Source organism: Protopterus annectens, chromosome 3.part1 (assembly GCF_019279795.1).
Source record: "Protopterus annectens isolate FY-2018-M chromosome 3.part1, PAN1.0, whole genome shotgun sequence".
Classification (NCBI taxonomy): Eukaryota; Metazoa; Chordata; order Ceratodontiformes; family Protopteridae; genus Protopterus; species Protopterus annectens.
The window spans coordinates 601,276,032-601,291,224 of record NC_056732.1 but is presented as its reverse complement, the minus strand read 5'-3'; the positions used below and the strand labels follow the sequence as shown (position 1 = coordinate 601,291,224).

Sequence of the window (15,193 nt, the reverse complement as noted above, 5' to 3'; positions counted from 1 at the left end):
GTGAGATCTAGATAGGCTGTGTGAACCACCTTACCCTCATCTATGGCTTTGGTGACCGCTTCAAAGAAGTCTATCAGGTTTAGGAGACATGATCTGCCTTTTACAAACTCGAACTGGGTAGGGTCCAGAGTTCGAAGATTACCAATGTCATTGTTTATAAGTTCCATGATGATACGTTCTATAGCCTTGCAGACCAATCTCATCAGGCTAATGGGGCAGTAGTTCCCGGGGTCCGTGATGGCTCCCCCTTTGTGGAGTGGGATAACTGTTGCTGTGCGCCATTCAGTGGGCACAAAGCCTGAGGTGAGGCTATAATTGAACATGGTACTTAGTTGGGGTGCCAGTTAGTTCTGTAGTTCATGTAGAATGCAGCCTGGGATGTTGTCATGTCCCATGGATGCTGTGTTCTTGGCTTTGGAGAGTGTGTTTTTTCCTGTGCAGCCATGATTACAGGAACTTTGCATTCTTCCTGTATAGAGATGGGCCCTTTAGGGAGTGAGAGAGGGGTAAAGTGAGCACTGAACCTATCTGTCAGGATATCAGTTGGTTCTGTATATTTCGTGCCATTGTGCTGTAACTCAGAGCAGATCTGAGTGTTGCCATTGAGAGTCTTGACATAGCTATAGAATGCTTTGTGGTTGTCTTTAGAATCAGTGGTGGTTTTGTTTTCGTAATTAGCTTTGGAGGATTTTATGAGGGATCTCAGCTTCTTACTGAGGCTGACCAGGGAGTTCTTCCAATCATGGGACTTTACTCTTTTTTGCAACTTTTTGTACTTTTTTATGTATACATAAGTTTGGGAGTGTGAGGGGCTTTCCCCCCACATGGGATGTACAGAGGAGGCTTGCTGTCCTGTGGGATTCACTCTTCTTTGCATTTTCGATCTTTTATTTTTCAGCTTGTCAGCACTTGGCATTTGAAGTGCTGACATTTCAATATGGAGCCAAGTGTTTGTCTAGCCAATTATTATTTATTTAACATTTGTTTACCAGGAAAGTCTGACTTGGAATGAAGCCAATTTTCAGTGAGGCCTGGGAGAAATCCCCCAGACTCGTGGTTTTGCAATGTTATGAAGTCAGTGATTGATGTTACCTGTAGGTAATCACTGCTGTTTTGGTTTCTGTATGTACACCAACAGTGATTCATTATATTTGGTGTTTTGTCTGTGTTGTGCAGCTGCTGAGTTACCATATTTAAAGTTTTGTGGTGAAAAAAATCCCTCACAATGGGAGACGAAAGGGAGCATGCCCTCTTTCAAAAGCACTTTTTAAGATTCTTCCCTACGTATGCTGTTTTCTTCTGAGTTTGATCTGACAAAATGAGTTTTTTGCCAAATGAGTTTCAACTATTGGGTTCAGTATTTTATAATTCAACCAACTGTTCCTCACATTTGTACATTTTTCTTTGTATTCCTTTTTATTTTGTTCATACAAAATTATAAACATCTTATTAAACTTTCTGTTACCATTGCCTGTAACCCCTCTCATTTTATTTTATTTATATTTGTTTACCAGGGTATTCACTGATAAATATTGACCAGTTACAGGCTTATTCTAGGTGAAATACAAAACATTTCAGAAACAAAAAAATACAGAAATGTAAATAATAAAAGAGTAGTTCCGTCTAATTACTTGGGAAAAACTCTGTATATACACATTCTAGTGACCAAGCAATGTGCATTTTACAATCAAGCAGAGTGTAATGTACAATATATACATTAGTTTCTAAAGTGGGACGATCTTCAGTGCATCTTGACTGAGGAGAAGAGACTCTGAAAGGAAATAGGTTAGGTGACTTGTCCTATGTTGAAGCAGGAGAATTTCTCTTGGATGAAGTGCTTTTTTAGATGCATTCTGAATTTGGAATAAGTGGTGATTTCTATGTCAGTGGGGAGAGCTTGCCAATGAGTAGGTGCCCGAGAGGAGACAGCATGTGCTGTGGAGTTTGGTTCTAGGGGTAATGAGAGTTTGTGTGGATTGTGAGTAGCATCTCAGGTTGTAGGAGGAGTTTTTTTTTCTTGAAGTCTAGCTGCAAGGAGAGTAAATGTGTGAATGTGGAGTAGTTTGCAGAGTTGGGATCTTAAAAGTAGGTAAGATGTTTGTTTTATGGGTAGCCATTTGGTTTTTTCTAGGGTAATACAGTGATGCTCACAGAGAGGTGTTTGTGTAATGAATTGGCAGATGATGTTAAAGATGATCTGGAGCATGGCAGTGTTTTTCTTGGAGACAGAAGCAAAAATTGGGAGCCCATATTCAAGATGAGGAAGGAGAACTCCTTTAACTCTTTTGTCACTGGCTGTACTGGCTGTTTAAGATAGAAAAGGGGAGATCTTTTTGGCCCAAAAAAGGAGGTAGTTTATTTTAGCTGCAACTTTATCTATGTGGAATTGGAGGTTTAGAGACTGATCAAGCCATAGTCCTAGGTATTTGAAGGTGGAGGTTGTCTGTATGGAATGAAGTCAGGTGCTTGGTGAATTTTCTGTGGAATTCCAGAAAGTATCATTTTGGTCTTGGTAGGATTGGACACTGTAAATTGGCTCTAGGTGTGAGTGCATGCATGTGTTTGCCTTCTGTGGAAGGTTGGGCTGGCAACTCGACACTGTAAAACTCCACTGCCAATCTTGAGTGGACAGGTGATCCGCTGTGGCGACCCCTAACCGGGAAAAGCCAAAAGAAGAAGTGTTGAGAAGTAGCTGGCATTGAATGTTGGTGTCATGAGTGAAAAGGGCCGTTGGACCATCCCACTTAATTAACAAATTCTAGTAAAATGAAATAAAATACGAATTGTGTTACAAGTGTGTGTGTGTGTGTGTGTGTGTGTGTGTGTGTGTGTGTGTGTGTGTGTGTGCGTGTGTCGAAACAAGTATACACACACATGCACACACAAATGTATGTGAATATGTTGAATGATACACTTACTCATGCACCAGAACACAAGAGATTGAAAATCATGATCCCCACACACAACTCATTGCACACTGACACACATCCAAACATCCTCTGAATCCACTGACACTTAAACACACATCCACCAAACAAAAAACAAGAACTGTTATGCACACAGTCTCACATCATGTAAATCCCAAAGCATACACATGAGCACATGCACAAACACATTAAACAGTGCTGCAGCCCCACACCAACTACTTTATATATGTCAACTCAAGGATAGAACAACAGCAGGGAAACAGCATAATCTCAATCCCCACTGCACCGTAACTTCACACTACTTACAGAAATGATCCTTTCAATCAGCTGTGCAGTAGTTTTCATGCACTTTTCATTCAATTGATCATGACACTGCTGAATGTGTTCAGTCAGCTGAGTGTTTGATCCATTGAATGAAACTCGTAAATTTTCAATGTATAACCTAAAAATTAATTGGAGCTATTTTGCAGTTAGTAAACACAAACTTTAAAAGTGAAGCACAAGAATATTACTCAGTAAGACAAATTGTTACTTTAATATGATAGTCATGGAAATTAGGTTAAATCTGGAATTACCAAGGTTCCTTCTGATCAGCTTTCAAGAAAATTTTGTTTAAAAAAGATAATACTAACTTTACTGCACTGTTGAAGTAACTGTTGCTTACTTTAGTTATATGTGCGGCTTCTGTTTTTTTTTAAGCTGAGTCATCCAGTAAAAGCCTAGGTTAATTTATATTTGTTATTGTCTTAGCTAAGTCACTTCTGTTTTTCATTTTATTTTCAACAATATTTGTTTGTATATTGAATCTGTCAAACGTCTGAGGTTACGAATGAAACTGTTATGATGACCCAGCTCACTTACCCAATTTGTTGTTCTTCTTCTTCTTTCGGCTTTTCCTGGTTAGGGGTCGCCAGAGCGGAACTCCAGTCCGCTAATGATTGGCAGTAGATTTTTATGGTGTCGAGGTGTCAGCCCGACGCCCATCCTTCAATGAAAGTACGCCCATTCACACATGTCTTTCAGATGCCACTCGACAGCAGGGAGGACATGCAGACTCCACACAGAAGGCGCTCCAGCCGAGAATCGAACGGGAGAACCAGTTTACAGATGTTAAATCAATTCTTTTGTGTGCATTTTTTTCCACTTAATATGCAAGCAGTAATGCCCAGCACAGTGTGTTACTGTGTAAATAACGCTTGCTCTGGGTCTTCTGAGGCCCAACGCCACTGGCAGAGGTTCTCTGCACCCCTGGAAGGGCATTATTTACACAGTAACAAACACCCTGGAGGGTATTATTGGATTTAGAGAATGAGCTTTCTGTAAAATTGCTGTGTTTTGCTTACCGAGTTATTTTTTTTAATATATATTTTTTTATATTTTTGATGCAAAATAATTCCTCCTGCTAACTTTTCAAACTTGCTAAGTTATATGTAAATGGTGTTGGAGGAAGTACTTTACATCCAAAATATAATATTTTCAAAAAAATGTCCAGATATGTAGCTCATTTTTTGGTCCCTTACTCATAAAATTTGCAGTTTGTCGGCAATCATTTGGGATTGAAGTCACTAAATAATGTCATACATTTGAGTTTCAGACTTTATTTCTTTCAGAAAATGCATGCTAAACAAATCCTTTTATTTTAGCAATTTTCTAATTTTATAACTGCAATGTTTAAAGACTGTTCCTATTTTTGAGCTGTACCCCTTTTATTTTAGGCTTTATACAGATTTCTTGAGCTTAGAGGTTGAGTGGTATATATAACTCTTAACTGCTGCTGCCACTGCTCAATCAAACTCACTCTCTCTCAAACAGGCAAACTTACTCTTTCATGCACGCAAGTATCCATACAATCACACTCAGAGACAGAAACGTATACACACACACGCACACACACACACGCACTCACACTTTTCTTTCTTTTCTCTTTAATGTTTCTTTTAATTTTGCAATCACTAAACAGCAAAGGAGATGCTTAACAAGTGTAAAATGGTGGCTGCTACCTTCCTTACAGTCCGAACTCCACTGCAGCTTAAATATGTTACTGTGAAGCAACAGACTCATTTTTCAGTGGGTATTACCTGTATGTTAACACCCTGCTGAAGATGGTTCGTTCTCCAATCAGAGTGGTGACGTACAGGTTGCCCTTTCTGTAAATTTCATTGGAGCACACCACATGGCAACAAGTTTGCAAATACCAGTGACATCTGCTCTACCACTTATTGATTTACAAGTACTTTCCCATGCCATCTGCTACAGAACAAATTGGAATCATTTTCTCATTCAAAGTATGGGTGATTGGACAAAATCTTAGAAAAATGCATCCATTCTCAACTACATTCTTATTTATTTATTATTTTATTTTTATTTAACATGTGTTTACTGTGATAGTCCAACTGGGTTAAACAAAACCCCATTTTCAGTGGAGGCCCGGGGAGAAAAACTCCACAAATAGAAATAAATACATATCAGTACAGTGATATTGTGGTTGTACCGATAACCTCCTCTCCCTCACTCATCATGGCTTTAGACCAAAGCACAGTACCATTATTATACTATTATAGGTTCATAGGTTCATATTAGGCTATCTGCCCTAGGGCATTTATAAGCCTAGCCAGAGTGTGTGTGGCTTTCACCACCCCTTAGGATGAGAATACTATACCCATTAGTTTGCTGTGCCTCTGTCCTGCAGTGATACAGAGATGATTCCTGGGGTAAACCTACGATCACCCATCCACTCGTCAAGATTTCTCTTGAACAGAGTCAGTGAGGGGCTCTGCCTCACATGGACTGGGATTCTGTTCCATAGTGTAGGGAGTCTCTGGGTGATGAATCTGTCCCTCCAGCACGTCCTATTTATATCCGTGTTGAGGTTTAAGTCTCTTGCTCTCGTGGCTCTGGTGGATTTGGATTTTTTGAGGTGGAGCATGTCCATTAATTCCGGGTTGGACATGGCCTTGTATGTCAGGCACAGATCACCTCTGAGCAGACGGTATGCGACTGAATAGAGCTGGAGTTTCTTCAGTCGGGCATCATATGACATATGTTTGAGCCCCTTTATCCTTTTGGTGAGGAACTTTTGGGGTCTTTCCAACTGCTGCAGGTGTCGGGTAAGGTACATTCCGAATGGGGCGTTGTACTCAATCATTGGTCTGATAAATGAAGAGTACAGGGGTACAATGACCTCTCCTGATCTGGATGTGAATCCCTTCATGATCAGGTGAGCAATGTAGAAGGTCTTCCTAACCACTTTGGCAATGTGAGTGTCAAAAGAGAGGTTACTGTCAACTTGGGTCCCCAGGTCCCTGATAACTTCTTTCATGTTTAATGGATTACCACCTATGTGGTAATTAGGGGTTACCTTGTTTTTCCCAAAGGGTATGACTATACATTTTTTGGCATTTAGCTTAAGGCCATGGCTCTGGCACCAGTTATCCATTTCTATGAGACCTTTCTGGAGGATGTCTGTGTCTGATGGAGTGTCAATTATGGTGCCCAGTTTGCAGTCATCTGCAAATTTTGTCAGCCACAATCCTCCTATGTTTGCCTGCACTTCAGAAAATAAATGCCGAACAAGAGGGGCCCAGGACTGAGCCCTGTGGGACACCGCTCGTGACCGGCTTAGAGTCTGACATGGCACCAGCAACTCTAACCCTGTGTGTTCTGTCCTTGAGCCAGTTTGCAACCCATCTTGTGACATATGGGTTTACATCTAAGCTGGTGAGCTTTTCTATGATGCCCGAGTGGGGTATTGTGTCGAACACTTTTGCTAGGTCAAGGTAGGCTGTGTGAACTGCCTTACCCTCATCAATGGCCTTAGTGACTGTTTTGAAAAAGTCGACCAAGTTCAAGAGGCAGGATCTGCCCTTGACAAAGCCAAATTGGGTAGGATCCAGTGTCTGTAGGTCCCCAATGTCTTTATTTATGAGTTCCATTATGATCCTCTCCATAGCTTTGCAGACAAGGCTTGTCAAGCTTATGGGCGGTAATTTCAGGGTCCGTAGAAGCACCGCCTTTGTGGAGTGGGACCACAGTTGCCGTCGCCATTCTTTGGGTGCGTATCCTGTAGTAAGGCTAAGATTAAACAGCAGCCTTATGTGTGGGTTTAGTTCCTCATTGAGTTCGTAGCACACAGCCGGGGACACCGTCCGGTCCCATTAATGCTGTGTTTTTTGCTTTAGAGAGAGCAGCTCTTACCTGGGCATCTGAGATGTTTGGGAGGCTAGACTCTGGTGGGATAGATATTTCTCCTTTTGCGGGGGAGGAGGGGGAGAAATTTGCACTGAACCTGTCTGCCAGTATGTTGGCAATGTCTGTGGGTTCAGTGATTTTTATCATTTTGGACTAATTCTGAGCATATCTGGGAGTTTCCACCCAGGTTTCTAACATAGCTAAAGAAGGCTTTATGATTGTCTTTTGTGTCATTAGCGATTTTTCTCTCAAAGTTGGCCTTGGATGATTTTATGAGTGATCGTAGTTTTTTGCTAGTATTGATCAGAGATACCTTCCCTTTTAGGGATTTTGCTCTGTCATGTAGTAGCTTTCTCCTCTTGTTGTAGAGTTTGTTTATGGCTGGTGTCCACCAGACCGGGCGCCTGCCTTTGGTGGAAAGGGTCTTGATTTTATTAGGGATTGCTTGATCCATACATTCCTGGAGGTGCTCGTAGAAGGCATTTGTAAGGGTTTCAGCAGCGTGGGTTGTGGTTTCCACTGGCTTGGGGCCTTGAAGGATACCACTCCAGTCTTAAGAAGTGTGAAGTTTGCTTTTGAGAAGTTCTTCACTGTGGTCTTTTTTGCTGGGGGTGGGGGCAGGATGTGGATCTCCAGTGAGATTAATTTATGGTCTGATCTCACCAATGAGGGATATACTTGCGGTGTGGAGCATTTTGTCCCCGTGTTTGTGATGATCAGGTCTAGTATATTTTCTCCTCTTGTGGGAATGGTGACTAGTTGTTCCATAGCATTTGAGTTTATGAACTCAAGGAACCTTTGGGCTAGGGTGTTGGGGCTTGAGTAATGTTCCCAGTCTATGTTTGGGTAGTTGAAGTCACCCAATATGATGGTGTTTGGAGAGACATTCATACTCTCCAGTGTCTTCAGGAAGGCTGTGTGGGTTTCCTGAGTTTGAGAAGGTGGTCTGTAGCATGTTACAAACTGTAGGGCAGTTTTACCTATGGTTAATTGCACCTGGATGGTCTCCGATGCTTCGTGCGTTGCCACTAACCTGGAGGTGTGGGTATCCTTTATGAATATGGATACTCCCCTCCTTTTGTGGTTCGGTCCGGATTTTGGGGCCGGAACGCATGATATGAGGTATAACCTGATAGTGCTGGGGTGCTCTCAGGAGCCTTGAACCAGGTTTCAGTCACAGCACAGACATCGATGTTCTCCATACTGAGGAGGGCTTCGAGGGCATGCATCTTGAGGTTTAGACTTCTGGCATTGAGCAGTATTACCCTTAGTTTTTCTCCATTTTTGTTTTCTAAGGCGGTAGGTTTATCATTTGAGCCTTGCCTAAAAAAGGCACTATGGGGGTGGCAAGAGCCTTTGCCAATATCCAGAAGCCCAGGGGTGACAGGTGCAAGCCGTCCCTTGCAAAGCAGCGTGGCTTGTCAAGCATGTCATCCCAGGCAGACAGACATTGGATCCCCTTAGAATGACACCAGTAATTAAGCCAATTATTAAAGCTGATCATTTTGTCTCTGTATTGTGGCATCATTCTTGGTGAGGGTAGGATACTGCTCAGGGTCAGGGTCATACCGGCCTGGGCTACATAATCTGAGAGCTCCTCTATGTCTCTTTTCATGTAGTCCAGGGAGGTATGTCTCAGGTCGTTCACACCGGCATGGACAATGACTGAGTCATACTTGTACTTGCTGTGGAGTGACCTGAGTGCTTGTGTTATGTGGCGGATTCTAGCGCCTGACAGGCAGCTTACTGTGATCTTTTCTTAACCTCTGGTGTTAACCTCTGGTGTGTGTGTGTGTGTGTTTTTGTATTTTTGGATCATTGTTAATCATAACTGCAGTACAGGTAATATTGCATATGCACTCTTCTTGGTCGTATCTAAAGCTTTTGACACTGTCTGTCATAATAAACTACCCCTTCTGCTAGCCACCATATATCTCTCCTACACCAGTCTCTCCTGGTTCCTCAGTTATCTGACAGAAACCAAGTTGTTAAATGACAATCTAGCATCTCAGCCTTTTTACCAGTCTCTGCTGGTGCTCCCCAAGGCTCTATACTAATATATTTATCAATGATTTACACACTGCCCCAAAACACACCAGACTGGTCCAATACTCTGATGATGCATCTGTTGTCTGCTCTGCCTAAAATCCCAATCTTCTCAAACATCTCACACAAGATTCATTCTCTTCCACAGAAAACTGTCTAGCAAAAGTAGGCCCAATATTAAACCCAAAAAAAGATAAAAACTTCTCCTTTTCACTCCTAAGTTTCATACCAAATGCAAAGCTAACTTTCAAATCACCTCTGCAAGTAACACAAATATTGAGGTAGTGTCCAATACCAAATTACTAGGCGGTCATAGTAGATGACACCATGACATTTAATCTTCACATCCTGCAAGCAATCCAAAAATACACAAACACACACACACACACCAGAGGTTAGGAATGCTGCATAGAGTCTAAACAATATATGACTGAAAGCAGCCAAATATTAGCATCCACCTAACTGATGCCTCCACTCCTCTCCTATTTTCACCAACCTCCTGTCTACCCTGATAACTAAATTAGAGCAATGCTATAATAAGATAGCCATAGTTGCTTTCAACAAGCCAAATTCAACATATCACTGTGTTGCCCAAAAGCACCTGAGGTGGCTTGAGCTACCTTATTTCCTCACCTACTCTCAGCTTCAGTTTGTACACAGATTAGTCTTTCACCCTGAAAATGCTCTGTCCTAAGTAGTGTACTACAACTCCAGTACACCAACAGAGCTGTCTGCTCTACTGAAAAAAATGTCCTCTCAATTCACAAAGCTGACAACAAAGCAGGAAATGCTGTTTACTCTAGTTTATCTCAAAATCCTGGAACTCAGTTGTCCCCTCCAGTCAGACTTTTTAACAACACGCATATCTTAAGAGGTAAATTAATACTGTTCCTGCTTGACTCCTGGCTAGGGCACTGCTGTTCCTTAGACTAAATCATTCCTCAGCTACCTCACATATGTACACATACATATCAGTAGCTATCTTATTTCTCTTATTTTTCTGTATTCTTTTCCTATGACAAAGTGCATATGTTATCGGGCCTAATGTACTGCACTCAAAGCTGATTATGTTTCTGCAAAAATAGCTTATTTCGTAGTTGTCTGCTTTATTCATCCTCACTTTGCTAATTGTTCCTGAGCATTCTGTATATTGCATAGTACTGCTGTAAATAGCTGTCATGGAACTTTGTATGCTGCAAAATGTTACCTGAGTACTGTGCATGTGGTATATGTAGTACTGTTATTATGCCTTGTGGAGCTTTTCTGTCTAGGCCTTCTCTGAAAAGGGGCTTGTTTGCCTAGTTGGACTTTCCATGTAAACAAATGAAAATAAATTAATAAATAAATAAATATATGATTTTTTTACCTTTGCAATATATTGTGGAGGTATACAAACTGAGGGGACAGGGACTTGAATCTGAGAATTGTTTTGCCACTGTTCTGTGGCAGGGTTGATGTCAGAGCTAGAATAATAAAGAAAGGAGGTGCAGGGAGACAACTGGTACAAACAGGTTTGGCAGCAAAGTATTCCCTCCCATATAAAAATCTGTGCGTCTGTAATGCAGTCGATCTGTATGCTTGTACTACCCAATTCATTGAGGTGTATGGTCACTTTTACTGAGGTTTGGAAATGCAGTGATAAAAAAACTACATTTTGAATTTCCAGAATTAACAAATCCCCCACAAGAAGATTGCTTATTAGGCATAGTTGACTATCAGTTTGCTCAAGGCACTGTAGTAGATCCTTTGTGAGGCACAAAGACATCATAACCCTGTGTATTGCTTGGCATTTCACTGTCAGTTCGTCTTTCCAGTCCTCACATCCAGGTGCAGAGGTTGCTTCTAAAGCACTCCGTAGTGGGATCATTCCAGACATCATGACTCAACATATACCTTCTGCCAGCCTCCACACATCAATATGAATAGTCTGGTTAAACTCCGCCTCAGCACAAGGTCCTCCCTGGATCAAGCCAAGTTCTTGAATTGTGGTGATTTCAGACAAGAAAACACCACATGCTTTTACTCTGAATCCTTATTGTCTTGTTTTGGACAATGTTTAATAACGTTACAGTGCAACTTATTTAAGATGTCTTTGTAAAATAGACATTATTGAAAATTCTTGTTTTCTTATAGTTTAATCTAGATGTGGAGATTTCACTGTAGATTCTGGCCAGCTCACTGCAAGATATTTGTAATGTTCACTGACTTTGACCCCTGTAGACTAGAAATTAAACCTGCCTGTGGGCTTGGGCCTTGGAAACATATGATTTGTGTAGACTGTATTTTCTTTTTTTTTTTTTTTTTTTACTCCTATAGCTGGTACTGCTAGCATAAGTTCCTCACTGTGGTTTGAGTGTGGGACTGTTGTAACTGATTTGTATATTTGCAACTAAAAACAATATATACATACAGATTTTATATATATATATATATATATATATATATATATATATATATATATATATATATATAAAATCTGTATCTAGATTCCTCTGTATATCTATATCTAGATGTATTCAGAGATATAGATACAGATATATAGCTATAGATATGTATTTAACTTAGTTCACAGAAAAGTTGAAATAATGCTCTGTTTTTTTCTTGCAGTAAATGAAGTCATAAGAAATGATCTGTCTGAAATCCATGGACATTCCTAACAGTGTAAGCTACAGAACTCTCAAGTGATTTGTTGGAGAAAACGTACTTAAAAAAGCACAAGTTTTGCCTGCCGAAATTACTGACCATTTCTATCACATCATCAAGAACTGTTCTTCCATAGCAACAAATTATGCAAACTTTTCAGCTTCCCATCATTAAGCCTGCAATGTGTACCTTTGCTTTTTGTCCTGCTACAGAAGAAAAAAATAATGTTTGAGATACTAGCAACAAGCCAAACACCTTGTGTCACTTTCAGAGGAATTCAGTGAAGCTGGAGAAGAAAAAGCACATTATGTACATCCCTTGACTTTTCAATGTGGCACTGATGGAATATATTTATGGAAGTGCCTTATACCACCCAGCTCAGAATCCCAAGCCTTTAGGCAGGATTTCTGATACCTGTTAAAGACAGCTGTGTATAAGGACTGCAGAACTGCAGACTTGTTAATGTTTACGGTGTGAAGTTTTTTATGAGTAAAACTTAATTGGGTCAAAACTCAAACTGGAAAATGTCACTTAACTAACTTCTGTACTGCTTACTCTTAAGAAGCCCTTAAGTAAATATCTGCTATTATATCATGGCTGAACCTGTTCTATAAAAGGGGTTTTGCCTGAGCTTAGTAGATGTAAAGTTGTTTAATTTTAATGACATTTATTATCAGCCAAAGCCCCTTGGAGTCTGTTTTACTTTTGGCCGTGTAACAAGCTGCAAGTCAAGTCACGGAAGAACAAGTTTGCCTAACTGACATTTAGAATACTGAATATACATTTGACAATCACATGTCCCTTATTTCTTGAAACAGCTATATTTAGCAATAAAATGTGTGGGTGGTAGTGCATTTTTGGTAAGAAAAAAACACCTTTGATCTATACCTCTTTTGCATTAGTCATATGCAAGATATGTGTACATTTCTCTGCCTTATTCAAATTAGCAAGCACTTTAAATAGCCAAGGCAAGATGCTTAAATAAGGTGTATTAAAACTGGAAAATGTCAATTGACAATGTACACCACTGAAAGGGACTGTAAAAAAAAAGACTGTTTCTTTTAAAGCCTTATTCATCTGTGCAGATGTAGAGGCAGTTACCAAAAACAATTTCAATATGCAGCAGTATACACTAAACAGTAGAAATGTATAGAGCATGTCACGTTAGTATAGCCTAGTTTGTTCGCCTACTATACCAGTAGCAACTTATATAATAGTGAACTGTTCGACTTATTACATTGTATAGCTAGATAGCATGGTTTGATTCTGAACTTAATATTGTGCCTTAGCAAGTAATGCCCTCTTCTGGACATAGTGCTAAACTAGACAAGCTCGCATAATGGAACCAGATAGGCACTTCAACAAAATACAGTTAATCGAAAAACAGGTACACTTTTGTCCAGTTTTCATTCATTTTGATACAGAGGGGCTGTACTCTTGCATCTCCAGTAACTAAAATAAACACCAAGAAGAATGAAAGCTGAAGAGAGTGGTACTGAACATTTGGTGAGCTGTATTTTCAGGAAATTGCCCTTCATCCTGGTGATTGACGCTTCTTGACCAAGAGGTACAAGATGACCCTAACTTTAATGAAAGATTAAATATTTATAAGTCTTTTAAAGCTCTGTACAATTATGTCTTACTTTTAAAGCCATATTTATAATATTTGCACATTACTGTGAAAACTTTAGTATACAGCTGCGTGTACATAGTGTTATGTATGAGGTTTTTTCAGCAATATCATAGTTTTTTCTGTGTAATTAGCATTTACTTGCTGTAGTCAGGTAGTATAGAAATTGCATGAAACAATTCTTCATCTATGTATTTATAAATTAAAATAAGATCGTATTGTACACTAACACCTGTAACATTGAAACTGAATGTAGGCTGTAGACACAGCCTTTCCTTTTAAAAAGAGAGGAAAAAAGCACACCTAACTGCAGCAGTAGTTGTATGAATAAATTATTAGCTGCACTTTGGTTCTTGTTCAGACTGCTTAAATACCCCCTGTGGTTATGATGTTTTCTGTTCAGGGCAAAGGCCATCCCATATCAATACAAAAATGTTTACAGAATATTGCAGCCAAGCAGACTAAGAGTATAGTAATATAAGCTGTGGGCTTGGGCAAGAGAATCACTCCATTGTTTCTAGTAGACCTCTTTAGAGAATTTAAATTCATAAAACATCATGTGCTACACTGAAGTATGTACTTCTAAAATATGGGTGTGACTGATTCAGAAGTCTGACTATACCAACATTTACATTCACTTCTATGATGACTTCTGTCATATGTCAACTTATGTATCAACACACATATTCACTGTCATACAAAAAGCACACAGGAATGTGTGTATCTATATACATATATGTATATATATATATACATATATATATATATATATATATATATATATATATGTATATATATATATATATACACACACACACACACACACACACACACACACACACACACACACACACACACACACATGAATAATAGGTCCAAACATTTCTGATCAGTTCCTTATAGCATGTTGCTATCTCATACTCTGCAGTCACTGGGTGTTTTTGGAATTCTGTTACATTTCTGCCTTTTATGTAAGGAATGCAAATATTTTATACATGTACTTAAAATAAAAGTACAAGCTAAAATCTTTTCAACGTTTTTGTTTTTTTTTTTATCTTTTTACATGGTGTAGCTACCACTAATGAAAAGTTTTGTCTATGTTGTAAAAAAGACATCAGCACTTTTTGTCAATGTTTGCTTCAGCTAACAAAATGATGTTATATCCAACTGGTAAAGGTGACCATCCAATCCTTAAGCTTCACAATGATTACATAATAGATTGTAATTATTTATTAAGGTGTTTATATAATAGACACATGGCTTAAAAGAAGTTCCTTACTTTGTGATTGTGCCAACACTGGATCAATTTGATAATATTCAAAATGGGTTTAAATGTAGTTCTGAGTAAAAAGAGTACTGATGTTCATCGTGTTACACTGCTGCAGTCATCACACTTGGGTTATCCTGCCGTCAGCCGGTCCCGCAGTCGTCCCGAGTTCCAAAGTCTTGGTCCGGCTTCTTCCCTGACGTCAGTGCGCCAGGGGTATATAAGATGCAGCCGACGGCATTTTCTTCAGTCTTTCTTGCCACGCGGTGCCCGATGCAAAAGCAGTTCGCAAGTGCCGGTCGGCCGACTCCTGAGATTTTCATTCCGAATCCAGAACCGAAGTCTTCAACAAAGCTAAGTACCCAGTTGGTGAAACTTTTTCTTGCCTCAGACCGATGTCAGCAAAAGTTAATAATTGTATTTCTTGTGGGAAGCAAATACCTCATAAGGATTTCCATTCCTATTGTATCCCATGCCTAGGCCCAGACCACA

General features: G+C 39.8%; 1 protein-coding gene across 2 annotated transcripts in view; it reads left to right on the top strand.

The window, feature by feature from the left end:
• NFATC1 (nuclear factor of activated T cells 1) overlaps positions 1-14,195 on the top strand; it is a 1,564,586-nt gene extending 1,550,391 nt beyond the window's left edge. For both annotated transcript variants that reach the window (XM_044066987.1, XM_044066986.1), the window contains exon 10: positions 11,769-14,195. In XM_044066987.1, coding sequence (XP_043922922.1) covers positions 11,769-11,771 — 3 coding nt within the window. In that variant the 3' untranslated portion in view covers positions 11,772-14,195. The remainder of the gene's footprint in view (positions 1-11,768) is intronic.
• The last annotated feature ends 998 nt before the right edge of the window (positions 14,196-15,193 follow it).